Raw genomic sequence first — 26,179 nt, 5'->3', positions numbered from 1 at the left:
TGGCGAGGCAGTCCACAGGCAGATAGGGTCTCAGCCTGCGTACCAGATGGAGCTGGTACACAGCTGCCCTGGACACGGATTTAACTTGTGCCTCCATGGACAGCTGTGAGTCCAAAATGACTCCCAAATGATTCATGGCTAGTTTAAGTATGGGAAATGGCTTATGTGGTAAAACTGGCTATTGGAAGCAGAGAAGGCAGACAAAAAGTTAATTGAAAATGAGGTTTATTTGCATTTTATGGGAATAACATAGTACAAAAGCAAATTAATCCACATTTTACTTCACATTTAAAGCTTCCCCCAAAGAATCATGGGAACTGTAGCTTACCACTCACAGAGCTGCAATTACCACTCAGCGGAGACAATACTGAGCTACATGGACCAGTGATGTAAGGCTCCTCCATGTCTCTCCCTCCCACCACATGTCTTCCAGCCAGTATTCTTGGCTGTGGCAAGTCTTCCAGTTGAAAGGAACTCGGATGTCATTGCCAAATGTCCAAAGAGCCTGGATTCCTGTTTAATGCATTTTTACACCTACCTAATGCCTGAAAAATCTCAGTTTTAAATTGTGGTCTGGGCCAAATTGTCAAGGCAGGTTGGCGCTAGGGTTGGCATCAAGGGTTGGCATGATTGGTCATCAGCCAGGGGCCCATGTGCCAAAAGGGGGTCCACTGACAAAAGTCTCCTGCAGCAAGGAGGGATGGGGACCCATAATGGTTGTCTTGTTCCAGGCCCTCCAGATCTCAAGTGATTGGCACTGTCTTCTCTGGCCTCTCTTGTGAGGTGGGAGACATCTGGGAGAATATCATTACAATTCAAAGGAAAATGGGTTTATATGTTATTGCCCTGGCTGCAGAAAATCATCTAAATCAGTGGTGGCAAATATTTTGGCAGGTGTGCCACAGCATAAATCTAACGTACAAGATAATGTCACTAGAGTATGAGATTTGACTCTATGCCAAAGGCTCCTTTACAGACATGCCATATATTGCCATTGCCTATGTTAAGTTGTGGGTGAACATATCAGACGACACAGCGATTCTTCAAACAGCTCTTGTTTATTCACAGGCCAGAACAGAACTGAACTAAAGGGTTCAGCCAGCCTGCTTATATAGAGCTCCACTACAATGCAACAGTAACCATTTTCTGTAACTATCCAATCACTGAACGTCACTTTCAATCCCTTATTTGCATATGTGGACCTGAGTGAAACTATCTACAGTATCCCCCTGCTGGCCCAGGGTGAGAACTTCAGTACATAACAGCCTACCCAGCGGTGGGCACCTTGTGGCCCTTTAGTTGTTGTGGGGCTCCAACTCCCATTAGCCTTTGCAAGCATGGCCCATTCCAAGGTATGATGGGACCTGCAGTTCAGCAAGTTCTGGAGGGCGACAGGACAGAGCCATTTGTGGCCTTTCTGCTGCAGGCAGGCCGCCCACTAGCATAAAAGTTTAGCAGAAGAGTTTATGCAATCTCAAAAGAGTAATTATCCCTGTTGCAATCATCCCTCACATTCACATAACCTTTCCCCAGTTTGGTCTGCCTTATTTTAAAAAACTATTCTTCCTTCCATCCTTCTCAAATGTTTCTTCTTTCCCTCCGTTACGATAAGAGTGTGGAGAAAGGCATTGCAATAGGAGACCGGAAATTCTAAACTGTGTGTTTCAGCTATAAATTTCAACAATCTGTCACTTAATACCATCAGACTGTACAGTGGAAGTCTGAATTGCACAACCAGACGTATGTCTTTAAGGAAGGAGGATGCCGGGCAAATGCAACCTCGAAACGCTTGCACCATCCAACTGCTGAGAAAGGAAGCCTGAGCCTTAGTCATTGTCTGCAGAGACTCCAGGGAAGCTAACTAAATTCAGGCTAATTTGGGGCACCTTTTATAGGCATGAAAAAGATCTGCGCAGCACTTTTAACCATTCTTTTCTCCAGTTACAAACTGATTGTGCATGAGCCAGGAATCCAAGGAACAAAAGCTTTCAGATGTTGAATTTTATAAAGATATGTGCAACTGGCCTGTATCCATTTTTGAGGGAAGATTTGCTAAGGAAAACATGGCAATAGTTCAGTATCAAAGCTGGAACAGCTTTCAGGAATCAATGCATGCAGTCATAGCTTCCAATCCAGGCCACTACCCTGATAACTACATATGTCACGCCTCTAGCATTGCTTCTGAATAACAGTTGCTAGGAAGAACTTTCTGACAGTAAGAGCTGTTCAATAATGGAAGAAACTCTCACGAGAGGTGGTGGACTCTCCTTCCTTGGAGGTTTTTAACCAGAGGTTGGATGGCCATCTGTCATGTATGATCTAGTTGAGATTCCTGCATTGCTCTAGTTATCTCCCACTTGGACTACTGCAATGTGCTCCACGTGGGGCTACCTTTGAAGGTGACCCGGAAACTACAACTAATCCAGAATGCGGCAGCTAGACTGGTGACTGGGAGTGGCCGCCGAGACCACATAACACCAGTCTTGAAAGACCTACATTGGCTCCCAGTACATTTCCGAGCACAATTCACTGTGTTGGTGTTGACCTTTAAAGCCCTAAACGGCCTTGGCCCAGTATACCTGAAGAAGCGTCTCCACTCCCATCGTTCTGCCCAGACGCTGAGGTCCAGCGGCGAGGGCCGTCTGGCGGTTCCCTCATTGCGAGAAGCAAAGCTACAGGGAACCAGGCAGAGAGCCTTCTCGGTAGTGGCACCCACCCTGTGGAACGCCCTCCCATCAGATGTCAAAGAGATAAACAACTACCTGACATTCAGAAGACATCTTAAGGCGGCCCTGTTCAGGGAAGTTTTTAATGTGTGACATCTTAGTGTATTTTTGGTCTTTGTGGAAGCCGCCCAGAGTGGCTGGGGAAACTCAGCCAGATGGGCGGGGTACAAATAATAAAATAAAATAATAATAATAATAATAATAATAATAATAATAATAATAATTGCAGAGAGTTGGGCTAGATGACCCTCAGGGTCCTTTCCATCTCTAAAATTCTGTGATCTCAGAACCCTGGCATTTATACATTCAACACGGGGGGGGGGGGATACAAGATTGGTCCTAGACCGAGTGGTACCTACTTTCATTTGTGTGCATGATGCCTTGAGTGGATAGATTAGATAGCTTGTGATGGCTGCCCCACCTTCGCCCAGCATCCAGGGAGTTGCCCCCAAAATCCAGCTCAGACCTGAACTCAGCCAATTAAATCATTATTAATTATGAATGAATTAATAAATTAATGGATATGCAGCTTGATGACAAAACAGGCTTCTAATTAGTTCAGCGAAGTATGAAAAACCAATTACACACACATTAAAACATAAACCTCCATAATTAAAATACAAAAGAAAACAATCCCCTAATAGCACTGGAATATGAACATCGATGCTTTAAAAAAGCGATAAATACAATCCCATTAAAGCAAACACAACAATTAAAACAGGAGACTCAGGTTGAGAGATCAAGGGAACATTTGGGTAAACAGCTGCATCTTCAAAAGCCAGTGGAATGTTAATTAATTCCCTAGCTAGTCTACAGCAGTGCTTCCCAACCTTTTTCCTACTGTGGCCCCCTTCCAACCTTGTTTCCTTCCTGTGCCCCCCATGGGAGTAGCCGGGGGGCAACTCCCCCCCCATAAGTAAAAATCAATACAAATCTGAGGTTCTGCCCTCCCTAACAAAAGCCTGGCAAAAATCCTGACTACATCCATGCCCCTGCCCCCTATCCTGCTAGTAGAAAGGTACCGGTAGCTATTTGAATGTTTTGTATTTAAGCAGAACATGTTTTATTTATAATTTTTATAATTTATACAAAATACAATTACATAAAATGACAAGGACCTAATGAAATACTAAAACATCCCTGAGAGATGGCCATCCAACCAATGCTAAAAAACATCCAAGGAAGGAGAGTCCAGAACCTTCCGAGGGAGATCCATCTTCCATGTATTATAAAAAGTAAACAACCCTTATTTGACCCCCATTATTTGACACAGAGGGGGAAACCTACAGATAGTCCAAAAGGTGCATGGGGAGTTCTGTATACATGGGAGAAATTTAAAAAGCAAGTGGTCCTCATTGACTAGGTCCAAAAACATCTTGTCATCTGGAGGAGCCCTGGCTGCCTAGATAAAACACTGTGGCCCCACACACCCTTACCTGGGACTAAGGCCCAATGAACTCAGTGCAGCTTTCTTTTGAGTAGGCACTTAAGTTATTTACTAGATGCAAGTCAGCAGCACCAGAAGACCCCCCTCGGCTAGGTGCTGGGGTGGGTTTCACCCAACGCCTTGCAGAGCTGAGCTGACGCTTATGGGCCCTGCTCCCCTCAGCAACCTCCAAAGGCCCTGATCCGCTACGCGCTGGGGTAGATCGCACCCAGCACTTTGCAGAGTCAGGCTTTGCTTACCCAGTCTTACCATTGCATCCTTAATGATTTTTTAACCATCTTCACTGCAAAGCCCTGTGGCACCTTCTCCTCATTCTTGAGAAGTCTCTCTCCATCTGGTTTAATGTACTTTTATATTTTAACAGGGTTGTTTTTGATGACCTGAAGCCAAGTTTATAGCCGTATGAAAATTCCATGTTACCACAGAAAGAATTACCTGCCTACCCCACACATTACAATCCTTAATTCAAGTAATATTGATCTTTGTGTCATGTGACCAGACATTGTGCAAATTTATGGGCCTGCAGAAAAATAAGAATCAGGTTGGCTAAGCATAAAATTAAGAGCTGCAGATATATAGGATTGTGGTGAACCCAGCCCCATCTCACCAACTACATAGCGCAGAGTCAGTCTAAGAGATAGCAACAGAGATTATGTGGGTTTGCCACATTCATTTATTTCCCTACCTAGCACATATTGCAACTAGCTTCATTGTCTGGTAGTATATAAGGGAGAGAGCATGTCAGAAAGGAATGCCAATATCCTGCAGTCACATATCATTAGTGAGCAATTGCTGCCACTTCTTCCATGTTTGTTTAACATCTCCTTCTGAGGTCTGTTATTCTTGGCACTGCCAGCTATTGTATTATTTAAGTAATGCGAAACGAACTACGTACCAATGTGAAGGATACTGGGCAAGATACAAACTTAAAACACTTTTCTATCTCATTTATTTCAATGTCAGTGTTAATGCCTGAATTTAACTGAAAACAATAGGACTTGCAGTCTTTTTTTAATGCAGTGTTTAAAGTGATTAACTTTGACTGATTAGTGAACATTGTTTATTTCTCCTCTAGTTTCCAAGTAGAATACTCAACTGCCTTTTTTAACCTTTGATACATATCCCTTTAGGGTCTTAACATTTAACTGGAAAGAGGAAGTGTGTTGATAAGCAATATCTGTTAAGGAAGGAATGGCAACTCCTACATGATTTAAATCTCTCTCTCTCTCTCTCTCTCTCTCTCTCTCTCTCTTTTTCTGTCAATTAACAAACTTCCCAAATGACCGTTCACAGAGTTCAGGGTAGGTGGGGTAAAAGCTATGAGGATTAAGCAATTTCAAAACCAGTTTAAATTTGTAGTGCAAATGTGCTCATTTCCATCTCTTTGGCTCCACTGTCCATTGGAAACTAAAGAAATCACATATTAATATTAATGAATACATCTGCATCCCACCTTACCTTCAAGGAGCTTCCAAGCAGCATACTTGGCTCTTCCCTCTTCCATTTTATCCTCACAACAACCCTGTGAGGTATGTTAGTCTGGGAGATAATGACTATCCCAAAGACAGCCAGTAAACTCCATCGCTGAGTGCAGTGTTGGCTATTTACAGATTACTTGCACTGCAGAAAGCATGCTGGGGAGACCACACATTCAAGAAACGCAAAATAACACTTGCTAGGTTTTAATAACAAAAACAAAGACTCCTTTTACACTAAATTACAATATATCAATAAGCATGACCCATCCACCAGGGTACTGAGAGGGCTACATGCTGCTCTTTATATACTATACCCAACAGCTTAATTACCACAACTTAACAGCACCTGCTATACTGCTTCACAGCTGTAAAATTAGGTCACGTTATTTGCTCTGGCCTTGAAAGAAATACACATCTTGTGAAACAATAATGAACCGTCAAATTTAAAGAGACCATTCAACATGCAGTACCTGGCAGTCCTTCAAGGGTGTGGAACCTCAAGCCTGGGGGACAAATGTGGCCCTCCCGGTTTCCTTGTGTACTTTCCTTGGGACTTTCCCCATTTCAAACACCCCACACTGGCCTTGTTTCACACCTTCCCTGAATGTTTTTTCCTGGCTGGAATATGAACTTGAACTCTGATAATGCCTCTTCCAAGTCCGAATGGAGGATAGAGAGGGAAGTGTAAAGAAACTAGCCTACTGTATAAAGAGACAATCTCCATTCACTTCTCTACCCACAACTGCTTCTGGCCCCATCGACCTCTAGCATGTGGCCTTCAGCAGGCTGCCCAGAATGGATTGCTGTCCTCAGGCTGAAGAAAAGTTGCTCACCCCCAGGACTCCTGGGTCCCAGACCAACACTCCAACCACTGCTACACCATGCTGCCACAATCTGGGGGGGGGGGTTGGACTAGATGACCCTTGGGGTCCCTTCAAACTCTATGAATCTATGATAATCTACTCCTCTGAATGCAGCCCTTTCTTCACCTTTTGTTCACTAAACATGGCGTGCTTCAAATTTCTCTGCATTGCTTCTCTCTCTCATTCTCGCTCTCTCTCTCTGTCTCTCTTTTAATGCTCTAAGTATTTTACACGGCATGTTATACACAAATCATGCTGGGATTACTCTGCAGCATACATGGGGTTTAACATCAATCATCTGCAACAAATTCCGTGCATTTCACGTAGCCCTTCAGTCACTTGTTTCCTTTCCAAGAAGTTTGAAAAACACCCAGCAAAAGCGCCATTCCAGCACTTAATCTTCCCCGTCTCCTTCCCTCCAGCCTCGCATGAGACTTACGTCTCTCATACCGCGCGAGGTCAAGGAAACATTACTCAGCTTAAACCTTTCAACTCGCAAACAAACAGCTTAATCAGCGGTTAGTGGGATTTGCACACACACAGTAGGTATAACATCTGCAACAAAGGAACGAGGAACAAGGAAGCAGCTCTAGAAGTGGAGAAAAGGAACACGGTGAAGACTTTGCCACAAAGTCTTTCCCCCACAAACAGTTCTATAGCCAGGGGTTCCACCGACTGCAATGAATGAAAGCTTTGTGCTGAAACTGAACTTTTATGGGGAGTTCTGGCAAGAGCTGCCTATTTCATTTCATTTCGAACCAAGTTTTTGATTAATACAGCATCCATTGTGTTTGTCGTGACAATTATTTTCAGCAAGAAGCAGCTCTGCTTGGGCTGCTCGGATTTCATACGGGTGAGGGATGTTTGGGGAGAGTGTGTGCTTTGTTCAAGGAGGAACTACACATCTTAGGATGCTAAATTATGTCCAGTTACAGATAGGTAGCCGTGTTGGTCTGCCATAGTCAAAACAAAACAAATTCCTTCCAGTAGCACCTTAAAGACCAACTGATCAGTTGGTCTTTAAGGTGCTACTGGAAGGAATTTGTTTTGTTTTAAATTATGTCCCTCTTTGATTTGCAACCTGTCTTTCCTAGTTGTCAGTGTCCTGGCACAACCTCAGAAGGGAATGGATTCAGCTCAGTTGTGGCACCTTCCAGCAGATCCACATCACAGGGATCTGCGACTCATCAGATAAGATGGCTCAGAATTATGTTCGTTTGGACTAGGATTCATGTGGATAAGGATTCATGTTGCCTCAAAGGGGCACACTGCCCTATCATGGCCCCATTCTGACAGCAAATGAATTGTTAGCACCCCTAATTTGACAGTACAGTGGTACCTCGGGTTAAGTACTTAATTCATTCCATAGGTCCGTTCTTAAGCTGAAATTGTTCTTAACCTGAAGCACCACTTTAGCTAATGGGGCCTCCCGCTGCTGCCACGCCACCGCCACACAATTTCTGTTCTCATCCTGAAGCAAAGTTCTTAACCTGAAGCACTATTTCTGGGTTAGCAGAGTCTGTAACCTGAAGCATATGTAACCTGAAGCGTATGTAACCCGAGGTACCACTGTACAGCAATAAATAAGACAGCAGAACAGATGCAAGGGGTAACTGGAGCCTCAATAATATATACATGTGTCCTCGCCCCGGGATCAATGGAAGACATGGCTATAATATGAGCCACCTCCAGTAGCATGGGTGTAATGTACTGCACATAATATATGGCAAAACCTACCAAGATTTCAGTATGTGCTACAAATTAAAAAAAGACAAAGGAACTTGACGTTAGATTTTATTTGCAGAGGAATAAAACCATATTGCATTTCTACATTATAGTTTTACTTTTTCATAAATTATTTTGCAACATACATTTTCCCTGTATAAAATATACTTTCTGTATAAAAGCCAATTTATCACAATTCAGCTTTGTGATTTTGGAAATCAAACGCTATTCTCAAATCCCAGTGTAACAAAAAGCAGCAGGGGGCAAGGAACAATTTATCTTGCAATTCCTGGGAAGATGTCTACCTGGACCGTAGGATGGAGTGGGTTTCCTCCTCTGAGGACAAAGAGAGAAGCTTGCCTTCACATAGCGAGGCCCAACCCCATAAATCCTGTTTCCCATTACTAAAGAAACTTTCACAACCCTTGCCTTCCCTGAAATCACAACGCCAATGCTGATAGAAACTAACAGGGAGTATGTGTTGGGGACAGATCTGGGGAAAGCATGAATCCCAAGCATCCCAAGTCTTCCCCAAAAAACAATTCAGGAAGGAAACTACGCCAGCAGCGAAGCTCATATGGGGGAATTCAGTAAATCCAATCAAAATGTAAGAGGACGGGGGAGCTCAAGAGTGCTACTCTACTTTGACTTCCCCACTGCCAGTGCAAAACCAGCAAAGTACTGGATGTGGGAGGGGATTGATTAGTCTTAATTTCTCCCTCCTCCACTTTTATGGCTGCAGTATTACAAGGTTAAAAAAAATGAAATCCAGCCAGAATGCAACATTTTCCCATTTCATTCATTTCATTTGTTTTCCTTTTTCCGCTTGCAATCAGTGGAGCCTAAAAGTGTTCGACTTTTGTGGCATTGTACCAACAGCACATAGCAGACTGGTAAGATTTCTCAATGCAACAGCAGTTCCGGTGTATGGCAAGCTGTGTCTTGCAACAATGCAGGCTGCTTTTCTTTTAAAACAAGAAAATGATAGCAGCTCAGTGCCATGTGTGGGTCTAGACACGTACATCTTGGGATGAGAATAGTTACTTTTTGAAATGAGAAATGTCATTAACTAACCAGCTGACTGTCCCAAAGCTATTTTGTCTTTTTACATATTCTGATGTATTATTAAGTGTTCTCTCTCTCTCTCTCTCTCTCTCTCTCTCTCTCTCTCACACACACACACACACTCACTCACTCACATATACGTATAGTCACCTCTCATTTCTGCACCTTTTGAAACCAGCACGCATTTTGTCAATATCTAAAGCAGAGGGAAAGGTTGGACCCTTTGGTAGCTAAATCACACTGTTGCAAGCTTTAAGTTATGATTTCTAGAAGAAATACTCTCCTTAACATTTCAAATAAAGCTTACCGGATATTTTTTTAAAAAGTGTATTTTCCTTAGAAATGATAACTGAAAGCTTGCAGCAATGCAATTTCAACCAAACAAGAATAAAATAACGCACTGACTGTGCAGCAGTCTTCTGTGGTATTTAAGCATGAATGGCATCAGGCCCCCACAACTAGGGGTGGTGGAGAAATTTGATCCAGTTTGCCTTTATAGGCAAACCTAATTCTCGCTTTCCAAAACAATATGTGAACTAAAACTCAGCCATCCTTTGAAATTCACATTTCTCTAATATTTTCAGTGCAGTTCACCTGTCAAGTAATGATTAAGGGGGTGAATGCACTAGGTCGCATAGAAAAGCATGTATTTGTGAAAATAACAAACGAAAATGCATTATACTGAGGGAAATTGCTTTATAAAACTAAGCATATTGGGAGAAATTCGCACTAAAGGGCTGGCGAATTTTCATGAAGACTAAAAATAAAATTCACAAGAAAATTCACAAACTGATTAGGAAATGTGGGAAACTGAAGATCGGAAAAATGAGAAACTGAAATTTTCAGAGTGGCCCACAGCGCATAACCCAACAGCAGAACACAGACCAACAGGTATATCTTGTTGGCAATCTAGGACAAGAGAAACTGGACGTCAAGTCCCTGGCAGACCGTAGTATGTGACGGGTGGCTCACGCTTGACTCTACAGACTTGTGGTAAGTGTTGCTGTGTTTTACAGTGTATTTCTGTTTCAACTTCATATAGTAGTTTGAAGAACACATTCTGTGATACAACAAAACAGCTTCATTTCTGCTGTTCTAATACAGAGTTCTTACTGAACCTGTTTCAAGCTAAATCAGTTCTTATTTTGTGCAACTCGAGACAGAATTTTGGCCCAGGCTTGGCAATATACAAGAGGATATATTGCTCTAGACTAAGGCATAAACATAAAGATAATGCTGCAGACTGGCCGACGGCCATGCAGATTTGCTATACGGATGAGAGGTGAAGCATGTATTTTTTAACTACGTTCAGCATTTGTAACGAAAAACACACAAAGCAGTGAAGGCTCACGACAGCACATGCCCTATGCCATCCATTTCATCTGCTCAAGAGAATTGTGGCTTCCTTGCTCACAAACCTAAACAAATACCTTTCAAAATCACCATGACACTGTTTTGTCTTCCAATTGTGCCTTCTGATTGTGCCAAGGTCAGAAGGATGTGGTAGAGATTAGCACCAGGCCCATTATTTTGGTGGGGGAGGAGAATATCCACATCTTTTTGAAAGCAAGTAGGCTCAGTATACGAGAGAGGGTGCAAAACTGCTGATATCAAGTTTGATTTTTTAAAATTGTTGTTGCATAGAAGCATTTGCACACATTCCCCAGCTGGTTGCAAAAGTAACAAAATGGACACTTTTCTGAAAATAGAGACTCTCGAGTCAAAGATTGCATATTTTACCCATAAAACCCTAAGTCTACAAATGTGCATAGAAGGATACAAAGTATTATGTGATTGATAAGATATTTATGGTTTGGCTGTCACACCAAACCATAGCTTGGCAATACTTGAAAAAGCCCTGTGTTTGCACACGCCCTTCTCCCCCGTGTGCTCCACTTGATCCGTAACTTCCTGGTCTGGGGCAAACCATAACTTGCCATTACATCCAAACCAGCAAACTATGGCAGGTACAAACCCTGCAAGTCACGTTAGATATCAAGGCTCCATCTTTGTTCCAACATCTGTTGACAAGGCAAAAGCCTGGCCAATCTGGAAGTTTCACAGTGCTTATCAGAATGTTGCACCAATTCCCTGCTGTGATTTAGGGTAGCTCTAAGACCCCAAAATACACCCTCCTTGCAGTTCACCAGTTAAGCTAGCCTTTCTCAACCTGTGGGTCCCCAGATGTTGTTGAACTACAACTCCCATCACCCCTAGCTAGCAAGGCCAGAGCTCAGGGGTGATGGGAGTTGTAGTCCAACAAAATCTGGGGGCCCACAGGTTGAGAACTGCTGAGTTAAGCCCTAACCTCAGCCTCTAAACTACCTTTGCCTTTAGGACACTTCTGTCCCCAGCTATTTCTACAGGGATGTGGCCCTCTGCTTAAGTCTTGGCGGGTAGCAAGAGGGAAAAGGATTGAGAGAAGGGGGGCAGAAACCAAAAGAAAAGGTGGCAGAGAGAAAGAAAGAGAGAGGTTCACTCATTTCAGGTCTGACTCTGCCCACTTCTGGCTCAAGCCCAAACTACCCCTAGCATGTGGTGGTTAACCCCTGAGAGAATGCAGTACTCAACAGAATAAAGGCTCCTCACCCTGATGCAAGAGCTTTTGTGTGCACTAACTCTGGAAATACCAGCTGCTCCAAGCAGAATAGCACTGAGGCATGTTGGGAAGTAGGCACATCATCTTAGATATTCCCCCAATACTGCCAAGCCACCCAAAGTGGGATGAAGTGGCCCCTGTGCCTCTTTCTGGGGGTTTTTTGCTTGTGCACTGACCAACAAGATTGGACCTTAAGTATCTAGTTCAGGGGTGGGTTACCTTTTTAAAAAAAGCTACCTTCCCTTCTGGGCTGCATGCCAGTGGTGGCTGGGAGCCAGGAATGGACGTGGATGGAACAAGGCATGCTAATTCTACTTTTGTCCTGTAGGGCTGGATCTAGACACATCAAAGAAGCAATTCGGTTAAACACGTTGTAAACTTCATACAGCGAAATCCCGTTGGCGAAAGACGGGACTCCACAGTGCCATCTGGCGTCACAGTGTTGTTAACACATATAAAGCGCTTTATCTTTACGAACGTAGCTGAGTCCTATGTTTGTTTCTACACATCCTCACACATCCCTCTCTGCCCTCCATCCAGACAACTTTTCAGAGGACTCATTCTAGCCAGGCAAACAGACTCAGGGAGGATGCAAAGCAGGACTACTGAGGAGGGTGGTTGGGGAAAGTCCCAGAAGCCAGGTAAAGTTGCCTGGATGGCCACACTCAGCCCCAGGGTCTGAAGTTCTAGCTGAAAGTCCACTAAGATATTCACTTGACCTGCCAGGGCTTCTAATGAGGCAACAACCAGGGAATGCATATTTTAACCTAAAATAAATACATGCCATCAAAAGCAACCCAGTGTCAAAATGGAAAAAGCCCACATGTTCCTCAGTTGATGCAATAGCACACTAGACCCAATACTGGTTGCGCTTCAAAGTTGGGTTGGTTTTCCGACAGTGCTGGATCATTTCCGGGTCAAGTCTCGACCAGCTGCTTTGCAGAAGACTTTCTTTGGCTGGAGCTGGGGCAACTGGCACAGGATGAAGATGCTCCTGTCTGACCGCCATGAACGGGAAGGTGGTTGTTTTGCCTGTGCCTTCTAGCAGGGGTGTCATTGTGACCACGGGGACAGTCAAACGCCTTTCCTGGCAAAAGCCTGGGCTGCCGAGAGCTGCTGGCGGCTGGTCTGCAACGAGAGGCTTGGTCTTTTTGGGATTGTGACACATTAGGAAGACGCAAACGGCCACTGCACTCGCAATGAACAGAACTGCCACAGCGGCGAGCGGTACAATGATGAGCAGTCGGTTGCTGCTATGAGGGGGCTGAACCCAGGTGCTTCTGGAGCTTGTTTTGATGGTGGTCTCAGCCCAGGCAGATCTGCCTCTTGCAACCTCCTCGTTAAACCATGCCTCTTTATCATTTTGATGCCCCTGGTGATTTTGGTTATGCCACGGAGTGTGGCTTGGTCCTTCAGTGTGCCTGTCACCCTCTGGAAAAATCACAGGTTCATTTTTTGTAACGGTGTAAGTCTTTAAAATGTTTGCACTAGTACTTAAGAGAGGCATTTCCGGTGTAAACATCTGAATCAGCGAGGGATCGTGTGGCACTATGGCATAGTGAAACTGGCCCATGGCAGGCTGCACTTTGTCTGCTCTGAGCACAAATGTGAAGGAATCATTTAATACATCAACCCCTGTCATATTGGCATCTGCCTTGAGGAATATAGCACCCTTGTCGATGTCGCTCTGTGTGAATGCAGTTTCACTTTTAGAATTGCTTAATGACCTCCTTAGCAATTTCCCATAAGCTGGAGGCACCATCACTTCAAACTTGGGGTTGCTGTTTGTCAAGTTTGCCAGCTGCGAAGCATCCAGGTCGCTGGCTTTTAGCTGGTAAGTCGCCCTATTTGGAATGTTCAAGCCAAGTACTGTTCGCACAAGAGGCTGGATCGTGATGTTCATAGCTTGTCCTGTTAGATTACTGTCCAATGTGGACACCATGAATCCCAGCCTATCTCCAGTTGCGGTGAGGTCCGTCATACAATACTCTAATCTACTTGCATATAAATCGGCTTGGTAAAACTTGGTGACGCGCTCGTTGCCGATCAATAAATGTCCGTATCTGGGGGGTTCTGTTACTTCAAAACTGATCTCAGCGTTTCTCCCATTTGTGGTTGCCGAAAGGTGTACATTCGTAATAGCAGCACTGCTCTGCCCTTGTGAAAGCACCACCTCTGTTAGGTTGACCAAGGTGACGGACATGGGTGTCACCTCAAGGTTAAAAAGCTTGTACAGTGGACGGTGTTTTCCATCTGTCACGCTAAAGTAGAAGACCCCAGAGGAAGAAGTTCCATCTTGCACAAACCAGACTCTGCCACCATCGACATCAGCTTGTGTAAAATCCTTGATGGATTCGTTGAGATGCGTCTGCAATGCTAGGTAGCCATTTGCGGGATTGCTTATGATAGTGTATTTGATCTCTTTCGGGGTGTTATCCAAGTCTTCCACTTTTAGGTTTTCTGGTCCTAGAACTGCTGTATCTCCTTGTAAAACATTCAAATGTAGCTGCTTTGTCTTTAGCTCTGGAGTGTGGTCGTTCACGGGCACAACAGTGATATTAAAAGTCTCTTCTAAAACACCAGAATCGGGTTTCACTGCAGACTTGCCTTTCTGGTTTAGCCACACAGCAAAAATAAATTGGTCCATGAGTGATTCAGAGTCATCATGTATATAGGTGATTCCAAATTTGTTAAGGATGTATTGGGAGAAATTGGGTTTCTCCCTAGTAATGTTTCTTTCTCCCACCACAATTCTGCCATGCGGGGGCAATGATATCACTTGATACCATACTTCATATGCAGAACGTTGTGTCTCGGGTAATTTAAAGAGCAAATTTGAACCATCTAGGTTAGTTTTGTCAATTAAAACCTTGCCTCCTTCATGGACAACAGCACCTATTGTTTTTTCAAAGAAAGAAAAAGTAGTTTTAATTCACAGTAGCAAGAAATCATGATTTAGAGGGCTATGATAGATTATAATATTTTAATGAGTAGGGAAACACAAACTTCTCTCTGAAGTTCTTTCTATCTGAGGCAGGATCTATAATTTCCAAAACAGAAACTAGACAAAAGACTAAAAAAGGAGATGTAGGGGGAGAACGATTTTAGGAAATGTTGGGAAAGAAGTAGCCGTTTACTTAGTTTGCCATTGAAATGGAAGGAAACAAATTATACTTTTAACAATTTGCGCAGAGGAGTTGCTCTAACTAGCCAAAATAAATAGGAGGCCCAGTGCGGAGTAAGATAAGTGTTCGAATTTGTCAGCAAAACTTGAGCTCTAGTCCCTGCACATACATGAAATGACCTTGAGCCACTCATTCCTCTTACTTCACTGAGTAGTTGTGAAGATAAAAAGAACCTAAGACCATAGAAAGACTCCCACTAAATCAGGCCAAAGGCCCATCTTGTCTAGCCTCCAGTTCTCACAGTGCCCAACCATATACCTGTGGGAAGCCCGCATTGAGGACCTGGGTACATGAACACTCTCCCCACTAAAGATTCCCAGCAACCAGATATATAGACATTGGCAGTAGAGCAAGTCATTGTTTCTCATCTTCCATGAGTTTGTCTAATCCTCATTTAAAGCCATCTAGGCAGGTGGCTAAATCTTATGCAAGCAAATTCCATAGTTTAACTAAAAAAAAGGATCCTGGGTGGTTAAGTCTAGTCAAAGGCGACTATGGGGTTATGGTGCTCATCTCGCTTTCAGGCTGAGGGAACCGGCGTTTGTCCACAGACAGCTTTCTGGGTCATGTGGCCAGCATGAATAAAGTGCTACTGGCGCACGGAGGAGGACTGTGATGGAAGCCAGAGCACACAGAAACACTATTAATCTTCCCGCCACAGTGGACAGAACAACGGAAACTCAACCCGTTGCAGGGATTCAAACCACCAACCTTCTGATCGGCAAGCCCAAGAGGATCAGTGGTTTAGACCACAGTGCCACCCGCGGCCTATAGTTTAATTATGCACTGTGTGAAGAAGTACTTTACTCACTGTCAAACTTTCAGCTTCCTTAAATGGCCCGAGATTCTAGTTTTATGAGAGAGAAAGGGGTAACTTCATGTGAGCTGTCGTGAGTTCCTCAATCATACAAATGTGATTGAAAACAATATACTGGTTTTACCTGTATTTGCAAGTAGCTGAGTGGTCCGATCATGTCCTTTAATTTCGTAAGAAATATTAATGAGAAACACCTGAGGATCCAGAGCTGCTGGTGGGGAGGAGACTGTAAAGGTAAAATAATCCTGTGCATTCCAATAAACTGCCTCCTTATTTGCATGCTCATAGATGAGCATCCCTTCATCTACCTGTCCAGAGGAGAGAGGAAAAACAAATTACTGGAACATGCAGGTAAGACAGCAGAACTGGTCCAAAACAAGTTTCCAGCTAATTCTTTGGCCTACAGAAAAGAATTACTTCACATGTGGAATTGGGCCAAACCTCAGAGTTAAAACCTATAATCCTGTGAAAATGCTGTGGGAACTCCATGACCGCAAAACCTTAATTCTATGTGTAATACAAAAGGTTTACCCTCAAGCCGGCTAACAAATCCACTGGTTCATGGCAACGAGTGCTCAGTGGGAGACCCTGGTGCTTTCACAAGTGAAAGGAAGAATGCCTTCGAATCCAGAATCCCTTACCTAAGAATACTGTTAGGGAAGGTGAAAACCCATAAGGGAGTGCATTTTTAATTTTTACATTGTGGTTTTATTGGGTGTCTTCATGTGTGAATACTTCATATGGTACAATATACAATGGTACCTCAGGTTACATACGCTTCAGGTTAAATACGCTTCAGGTTACAGACTCTGCTAACCCAGAAATAGTGCTTCAGGTTAAGAACTTTGCTTCCAGATGAGAACAAAACTCATGCTCCAGCGGCGCAGCGGCAGCAGGAGGCCCCATTAGCTAAAGTGGTGCTTCAGGTTAAGAACAGTTTCAGGTTAAGAACGGACCTTCGGAACGAATTAAGTACTTAACCCGAGGTACCACTGTAAACTGCAACAGCAAGAAGAACAGGCAGGCACATTAGCACACAAGCAAGCTTCCTTCCTCTCAGTGGCACCACTAGGGTCAGACAAGTGACAGTCCCTGAACAGCCTTCCCCCGCCCCCAAACATTTCACAGAGCAGGCAATAAAGACGTCTGAGTGATGCTGCAGACAGTCATGCCTCACATCTTTAATTCTGCAAAGCTGGTGCACTAACCATCTCTACCTAAAGCACTGAAAACAATATTAGAAAAAGTGATCTGTTTGTCGAAACACGCCGGGGGGGGGCACACGCAGCCCCCGGAATGAGACAAACCTCTCCGGGCATCTTCCTTATGAAGCGCAGCTCGGGACGTCCATAAATCTTCAGTCCCAGCACGCTTCCAGCGACACATATCAGAAAACTATGTGCACGCTCACTCAGGAGAGTTTAGCAGAAACAAAGTGGAGCGTTGGTGTGTGCATTCTAAGTATTTATTAAGCGATATATACAGCACAAACCTAGACAGACAAACCTAGACAGCATCCTAAAAAGCAGAGACATCACCTTGCCAACAAAGGCCCGTATAATTAAAGCTATGGTTTTCCCAGTAGTGATGTATGGAAGTGAGAGCTGGACCATAAAGAAGGCTGATCGCCGAATAATTGATGCTTTTGAATTATGGTGCTGGAAGAGACTCTTGAGAGTCCCATGGACTGCAAGAAGATCAAACCGACCCATTCTTAAAGAAATCAGCCCTGAGTGCTCATTGGAAGGACAGATCCTGAAGCTGAGGCTCCAGTACTTTGGCCACCTCATGAAAAGAGAAGACTCCCTGGAAAAGACCCTGATGTTGGGAAAGATGGAGGGCACAAGGAGAAGGGGACGACAGAGGACGAGATGGTTGGACCGTGTTCTTGAAGCTACCAACATGAGTTTGACCAAGCTGTGGGAGGCAGTGGAAGACAGGAGTGCCTGGCATGCTCTGGTCCATGGGGTCACGAAGAGTCGGACACAATTAAACGACTAAACAACAACAACAACATATACAGCAAAAAGCAATCATGGCGTCTCTCCTCTTTCTTCTCCAAGAGAGAGAGAGAAAGAAATAAAGTACGACAGTATAACAGAGTAGAAGAGATAAGACTAGCTTCCGTTCTCACACTTTCCAAGCCTAGAAAGGAAACACAGACATGTGATGTAACAATCACACATCCAGCAACGGAGGAGTGAAATGCTAACACTGTTCACTCCCCACATGGCAGGTAAGGAGTGGTGGAAGAATATGCCCCTTTTTCTTTGTTCTGTTTTGGGGGAAAGAAGGAAAAACCAACCCATTCTCCCCCCTTCCTCTTACCATCCTGGTAGCAGGAAGGTAACAAGCAGATTATTTTTCCTTTATCCCCTCCCCACTGCAAAACGAAAGGAACAAACATCTAGCCACTACTTGGAAAGCAGGATGGAAGGAGCAACTTGGGCAGCATGAGGGGGCTGGGGGGTAAAGGAAGTGATGCTGGCGCCCCAAACCACCTCACAACCTGGCAGCACCATTGCTTCTGCTGCCTGCAACATGACTATGGAAATGTGCTGCTTTCAGAAAAGTAAAGAAAGGATCGACAAGAAGACAAAACTGTCTTAATTAAAACTGAAGTCAATAATCAGAATTTAGAGTCAGTAATATTGTGCTTTAGAATATTTTAAATACATCACATTTGTTGACATGGTTTGGCTGTATATATCTCAGCTTAATAAACTGAGACAGGCTCAAGCCTTGTCCCTGTGTGCTGTCCTTGCATTGCCTCTTCCCTGCTTTATTCTAAATGGGATTTGACCTAACTAACCATAGTTTCTCATTATGTCCGAACCAGGAAACTATGGTCAATCAGATGAGAAAGGTACGTCCCAGCCAGGCCATTGCTGCGATTGTAGAGTTGGAAGGGACCTCAAGGTTCATCTACTAGTCCAACCTCCTCCGATGTAAGAATCTTTTGCCCAATGTGGGGTTCGGATCCACACCTCTTTACAGCAATCTTGTAACCGTATTCTTAGGGCGACAACATTTAGCTGATTAATTCATTTAAATATTTTGATTAACTCTGATCTAAGGAACCTTCAGACAATCAGCAGAATTTTACTTGTTTTAAAACCAACACAAGCACTTATGAAAACTACAGGTGGCAAGTGCTGACTTAAAATACGCATTCCCTCCTGCGTAAGACAATAGTGTGGGGAAACCCTCTTTCTTCTAAGATAGTGCCTGCTGCATCATATTACCAAGAAACAAAGTCTGTTTTATTTCTTTAGAGCAACTTTTCTCATATGCACATTTTAGCTCAGGAGAGAGTAACTTGCCCGAAGTCACTTGGGATGCAATCATACTTTTAAATTAGCAGGTAGTAAAGCCCTCTTAAAAAAAAAAAAAAAAGTTATTACTTCTGAATAAATTTGTTTGAAACTGTTCTGCTAATCAGTTTACAGCAGAGGCAATATTTGAACTAGAAACTTCCTGTAGTTCAGCCTCTTAGCAACTATACACTGCACTCCCTCAAATTTATAAGGTTTCCCCAGAACAAATGCAAACTTGGTTTCTATAACGTTGAGGATATATATATTGCCATAATCTTCCACTCCCTTTTCTTACATAGGTTTAGTAAATGTTGACCCTTCACATTAAACTTAGCACACCATATAACAGTGGTTCCCAAATGCCCCCATCCCCCAAACCATTCATGAATTGTTGTGGGTCTTGGTGGAACACTTAGTAATTCTTCTGGCTGCTGTAGCAACTGTGTGATATTTAATTGTATTTGTACAGGCAAGCCACACAGACCATCTGAATTCCATCGCTCACGCTTTGGGAATCCCTGCTGTATAATATTGTCCCTAACAAGCTTCTGCCCATATTGATCAAATGAAAAGGGTAGGAATTTTTCTGTGAAAATATTGTCTAATTCCCCTCGAATAAGTGTGTAAACATAACGGACAGCAGAGAAGTATTTGTAACAAAGCCATATTGCCGACACCCATAGTAAAACGGACTCTTACCATGGATTGCGTAAAACTTGTAATATCCTGTGTGCTATTACCAGAGACACTGATGAGTCTTCCAAGTTTCGGGGATTTTGCAACAGTAAATAGTATAGTTCTGTTTTCCGACTCAGCTACTTCATTGGTGACAGCTTTTAGATGGTGAGATGTAATGAGTTTCTTAGAACCTGAATAATTATAAGCAGTATATTAATATTGCACTGAGCACTTTTTAGCATATAAATTGCTTAACGTGCAATTGTAATTGGCTGGCTCAAGACATTTTGCCGCCCAAGGACAAGGCAGTGGTCCCTCCCAATTTAATGTACAAAAGCCAACTGAACTCCCAGTCTGAAGTAGTATGGTCTAGGAAGAACTGTTCAACTTCTAGGGTGGTAGTCAACTAAGTTTTACTCAGAGTAAACCCACTGCAATGAATGAACATGAATAAGTTCATTAATTTCAGTGGGTGTCTTCTCGGTAAAACTTAACTGAATACCACCCATAATTTAACTGAATACCACCCATAATTTCTGCATGTTTGAATCAGCTCTTTGTTACTGTTCAGAACAGGTTCTCTCTTCATTTGTAGAAGCTCACTGCAGCAAAGTTTAAGGGGAAATTGATCAGCAGGAGAACTACTAAGTAACTTGTTTTATTTCTACCGAGAATTATAAAGCATTAAACCGAAATCTAGAAATGCAATATTGAGATGGAGAAATCAAGGTAATTAAAACAAAACTGATACATTGCTCCAGCAAAATATTGTCTGCAATCCACAATGATGTATTTCACCAATAATAACGTCCATGCTTATGCGGTTAACGTTTTTTGTTGCTACATCATGCACTCAACAGATGGCTATTATATAATGGGTCAAAGAGGCCAACCAGGAACTCAACCAAACTTACAGAAAGGACAGTAAGAATAAAGAAACCTTTTTTAAAAAAAAAAACAAACTTTTAAACTAGTTCAGTCTTTCACAAGTATAAGAAATGAACTGCAAATCATTTAATTGTCTTGAAATTGGCAGTATCACAGAATCGTGTATTTTAGAATCATACATCTAAGTACAGTGGTACCTCGGGTTAAGTACTTAATTCGTTCAGGAGGTCCATACTTAACCTGAAACTGTTCTTAACCTGAAGCACCACTTTAGCTAATGGGGCCTCCTGCTGCCGCCGCGCCACCAGATCACAATTTCTGTTCTCATCCGGAAGCAAAGTTCTTAACCTGAAGCACTATTTCTGGGTTAGCGGAGTCTGTAACCTGAAGTGTATGTAACCTGAAGCGTATGTAACCCAAGGTACCACTGTATATGATTTTAGTGTCTTGAAACAGGCAGTGCTTTGGGATGTTGTTCAGTTAACTTTGTTTTACTCAGCCATAATAGCCACTGGAAGACCTTGGACTGGTAACCTTCTCTCAGCTTAACCAAGACCACCTCCTAGGGTTATCATGAAGATAAAAGGAAGGGATACTACATATGCCAGCCTCAACTACTAACCAACACGGTCCTTGGGTTATGTTGTACTGTAGGGTACAATCTTGTTCCCTACATCTGAAGCCATTGGGTGTGGTCATTAGGAGTTCTGGAGCAAAGTGTCATCAGCATACTCATGACACACAACTTCTCCATAATATCTGAGTTAGGAGAGGCTGCGTGATCTAGAGCAGTGTTTCCCAACCTTGGGTCTCCAGCTGCTGTTGGACTACAATTCCCATCATCCCTGACCATTGGTCTTGCTAGCAAGGGATGATGGGAATTGTAGTCCAAAAACAGCTGGAGACCCAAGGTTGGGAAACACTGATCTAGAGACTGTTGCTTGAGTGAAATCATGGACTGGATGAGGGCTGATAATCTGAGCTTGAACTCTGGATGAAGACACTTTGGGTGGGGTAGCTCTTGTGTCCGAGAGATTGACCCATTGTTTGTTCTGGATGGGACTGCACTCACTCTGAAGGAACAGGTTTGGAGTCTAGGGGTGCTCCTAGATCCATCTTTATCACTGGAGGCTCAGGTAGCCCCAGTGGCTAGCTGTGCCATAGACTCAATTATTGCAATGTACTTTACTATGTGGGACTACCACTTGGTCTGCTCTAGAGCCTCCAGCTGCTGCAAAATGATTTATGCTACCAGTCAGGTTCAAGGTTCTTGCATTAACCTACAAGGCCCTTTACAACTTGGGTCCAGGACATCTCAAGGACTGCCTGATCCCTGATATTCTTGCCCGATCACTGAGGTTTTCAGGAGGTCACTGTTACTGGTTCCCTGTGGCTAAGATCCACGGCTCATGTTCACGAGGAAGCGTGTGCCCAGTAATGTGGGCCCAATTTTATGGAACTGTTCTCATTTGGGATAGCGTTCAAAAATGTGGAGTTACCACCAAAAAGGCCCTATCTTTCTGGAGGTGGAAGCAACATCGATTGAAGACTGAATAACAATCTAATGCCAAAAAGCAGACACAGCTCCATATATAACTTGCAGGATTGATATCCAGATGAATATATAAAGTAGACTTTAAAAGTGAACCTGAATTAAGAGAGAAGCACAGCACATTTTTTTGTTTCAATATTTGAGAGATTTTCATCTGTTTAATAACAATTGAGCAAAAACAGGGGGGAAGGAAGACTGAAAGAAAGCCTAAGACAGCTTTTGTCAACTTTTGGACTACAACAACCAAGAGTGGGCAGGCAGGAGGTGATGGGAGTTGTAGTCCAAAACATATAGAAGGCGCCATCTGGGCAGAGCCTGGTAGAAGAAATGCAGGACAACTGAGAGGTGAATCAAAGTAGCCAAAGCTGTGTTTAATTTATATGAGCACTTTTCTAACTCAAAAAGTGCTCAAGAGAAAATCTTGGCAGTTATTGCAGCCCTAGCAGAGCAGAGCTGAATGTATGGAGAGATCCATTACTTTTCTCACATGGGGAAAGTGGAATAGTGGAACGGCTCCTTCAAAACTGCACCAGGAATAGTTTGCTTATAATTATCTTTGGCTTACCATAAAAACCCCTATAAAAGCTAATGCCTGGAGCTATCTCGGAAGACCAAAAGTAACTGCGGGGACAGGGGTTTAGATTTTAAAAGCCTTACCCATGCAGCTTAATACGATCACATTTATTCAGACTGAAACCCAAGTCTCATGCTTTGCTTCTTTTGTTAAATCAGCTCATTATGAGCAGCTCTGCATTTTATTTTCATGGTTGGTAGTTTTTACTGTTCAGCACCCAGAGAACATTAAGTTATTGTGAACTGTGCAAATGTTGTAAATAAAATAAATATATAAATAAAAATATGCTGAACCAAAGTAAAACCCAAATGTTGTAAGCATACTGAATTACACAAATTAAGTAAATTTGTGTGTGTGTGAGAGAGAATTTCATATATTCCTCTGCTTCCAAGATTTAGGATTCATAATGGGAAACATACAGAATGTCTCATGTTAGCAGCATCCACCTATAGGGTCTGACAATATATAGTCTTTGAGAGAGTTCATACGTGACTTGAGTGAATGTGCATATGACTATTACCAGATATTAATTATTGTTGACCTAAAGTCAACTACAACTTGAACTACAACTCCCATTGAACTACAACTCCCATTATATCTGACCATTGCCTAAGCTGGCTGGGGTTGATGAGAGTTGGGAGTCCAATTTCTGGAGGACACTAGGTTGGGAAAGGCAGGAATGGGAAACATGTGATACTCCAAAGGTTCTTGGGTTCCAGCTCCCAGCAGCTCCAGTCGACATAGTCAATGGTGAGGGATTATGGGAGTTGTGGTCCATCAACATCTGGAGGACCACAGGCCCTCAACCCTTAGCTTAGGGGCGGGCTACAGCTCAGTGAAGCACATGCTTTGCATATAAAGGGCCCCAGGTCCAATCCCTGACATTTCCAGGTGCAGCTGGTAAACACTCCTTTCTGAAACTCTTGTGAGCTACTGCCAATCAGAGCAAGCAATACTGAACAGGTTGGACCAATGGGCTGGTTTGATGCAAAGCAGCTTCCTGTTTTATAACATGGTGTGGGAGCTCCATGTTTGCAACACCCAAAACCCTTTTTCCTTTCTCATAAAGCAAGAGCTAAACACTGAATATTGGGTTAGACATTCCATAGCCCCAGAGTTTATTCTTATTTCCTGGATATTTAAAAATGAAAATATAAAGTCTCACCTGGAAAGACAGCCAGTCCATTGTTATTTTCTAAGCGAATAACCAGAGTTCGAGCTGTGATGCTAAAAATTTGTCGAGGTGCAAAGTTCAGACCGTCTGTCACTTGAAAATTGAAGCCTCCAGACATGGCCCCTGAGGGAAGATGGATAGACTCTTATAACAACAAAAATTATCCAGAAACTTCTGAAAGTAAAACTAAGTAACTAAGAAAAAATATATAAATCTGGAATGACTATGATGGGTTTCTATGTACAGACAATCTTTGTACCTACAAGTGGACCTTGGACAATGGAGTCCTTTTTATTCTTTTTTAAAAATCTGAACTTCAGTATTTTCAGTCAGCAGATTCGTTCACATATCATGGTAAGCCATAATTGAAGGTTTACCACAATTGCTCCTTTCTGGTATGTTTGTTCCTCCCTGCTAGCATACCGATGAAACAAACCACGATCCCCAGCTAATCGTTATCTGAACCATGAATTGTGGCTTGTTTTACCATCAACAAACCATGATAAGTAGCTAAGGTTTGTTCTTGACTCGCTGGTTGTCATTTGTTGCAAGCAAAGCAAACCAAAATGCCTTGTTTGGTCATAGTGATAAGCCAGGGAACGCAGTTTGTTTTCTCCACATATTAGCAGAGGGAGACATACAGTCCAGGAAATGTATTTTTTGTGTTTTATTAACTATGGTTTACCATGACATGTGGACTGGGTCCCTATGTTCTGGTGTCCATATCGAAGTGAAAGATTTGAGTGGGTGATGGACTCTACTTACTACTCAGTGGAATAAACAAGACAAATTATTGTGGCATTATCTACAGAAGGTGGGATTAGTTCGTAATGCATCAGAAGTTTTCAGAATTCAAAAGAGATCCAATGGAAAAGGGACAGACAATGGCTCAGTTTGCACGTACTGCTAAGCCAAACCATAGCTTAGCACATATGAACAAGAATGTGGGCTTCTGAAGAGATCATGGCAAGTTTGCTCATCCTGATGGACTGCAGAAAGAGAAGCCATGCTTGCCTTCGTCTGTCATCCAAACCCAGGCTTGTAGTTGGTCTCTTCCAGTCAAACTGCAAGCTGGAAACCAAAACAAGCCTTGCCTATCGATCTTGTTTTGTCTGGAGGAGACTAACCATGAGCTTGAGTTGAGACAAGAAGCTAAGCCAACCTATGGCTTAGCTCACAGCTTCACACCAGTACCAGAACTGGAAGCAGAGCAAAGTAGCAGGGATGTCCTCTCCAAAACCTTTCACACTCACACGGTCACACTATGCCATGGCTTAGCACTTATATGCAAACTGGGATGGGTGGTGGAGGTCTGGTTTGCACGACTCGGGTGGTAGCAAGTCACGACTACACTTTTCATTCAGCACCCTTATTCTTCTGGAATTGTTAGGCTTGCAAAAGAAAAAAGAAAATTTGAGCAATCTTTGTAAGGTGATTGAGAAGTATCATATAGTATACCATTGCTCCTTCCATATCCCACTTTCATATCAATGGAATATGGACAGAATAATTTCCATGGGGGGTTTTACTTGTCTTAAAATTTAGCTTCCTGATTTCTGAGTTGTTAGTATGTATTTCCATCTGACATCAATGCTGGCTTGGGCTGATGGGAGCTATAGTTCGAAACATCTGGAGGGCACCAGATTTGCCAAGGCTGTCCTATATTATTATGTTGGGTTATACCGGCATCCTTAAATGAATTAAAATGTAAGAGATATATCCAAAAAATAAATCACAACACTCAACAGCTGATACATGAACATGACATACCATTATGGACAAACACTAACTGTCCTTCCTCAATATGAGCTTGGGTAAAATTAAGGGTACTTTTGTTTGGAGAAGACTTGAGTGCCAAGTGACCATTGCTTGGAGGAGAAATAGAGTACAAGAGTTCTGCGGGAGAAGAATCTTTATCTTCTGCACAGAGGTCATTCACAGTTATTTCAGTGACTGATCCCACCCAGACCTTTAAAAAAAACCACACACACACACAAGAGAAAAACAGGAAATAATTACACAAATTGATTCCGGTTACCCCAAGTGGTTAAATGTACAGCTTTGCAACTAAAGCAGGTTGGCAAGACCTAG

At 43.0% G+C, this 26,179-nt stretch overlaps 1 protein-coding gene across 1 annotated transcript in view; it reads right to left on the bottom strand.

The window, feature by feature from the left end:
• Positions 1-8,295: 8,295 nt before the first annotated feature.
• LOC309352680 (chondroitin sulfate proteoglycan 4-like) overlaps positions 8,296-26,179 on the bottom strand; it is a 37,427-nt gene continuing 19,543 nt past the window's right edge. Inside the window, exons 6-10 of the mRNA XM_081881329.1 lie at positions 25,859-26,057; positions 24,080-24,211; positions 19,922-20,091; positions 16,030-16,213; positions 8,296-14,798 (exon numbers count right to left, since the gene is read on the bottom strand). Of these exons, the coding sequence (XP_081737455.1) occupies positions 12,754-14,798; positions 16,030-16,213; positions 19,922-20,091; positions 24,080-24,211; positions 25,859-26,057 (2,730 nt within the window). The 3' untranslated portion in view covers positions 8,296-12,753. The remainder of the gene's footprint in view (positions 14,799-16,029; positions 16,214-19,921; positions 20,092-24,079; positions 24,212-25,858; positions 26,058-26,179) is intronic.

This window comes from Podarcis erhardii (genome assembly GCF_964252035.2).
Source record: "Podarcis erhardii genome assembly, chromosome: 11".
NCBI classification, from domain to species: domain Eukaryota; kingdom Metazoa; phylum Chordata; class Lepidosauria; order Squamata; family Lacertidae; genus Podarcis; species Podarcis erhardii.
Note: the sequence above shows the minus strand (reverse complement) of the source record. Positions and strands in the feature narration are given on the sequence as shown.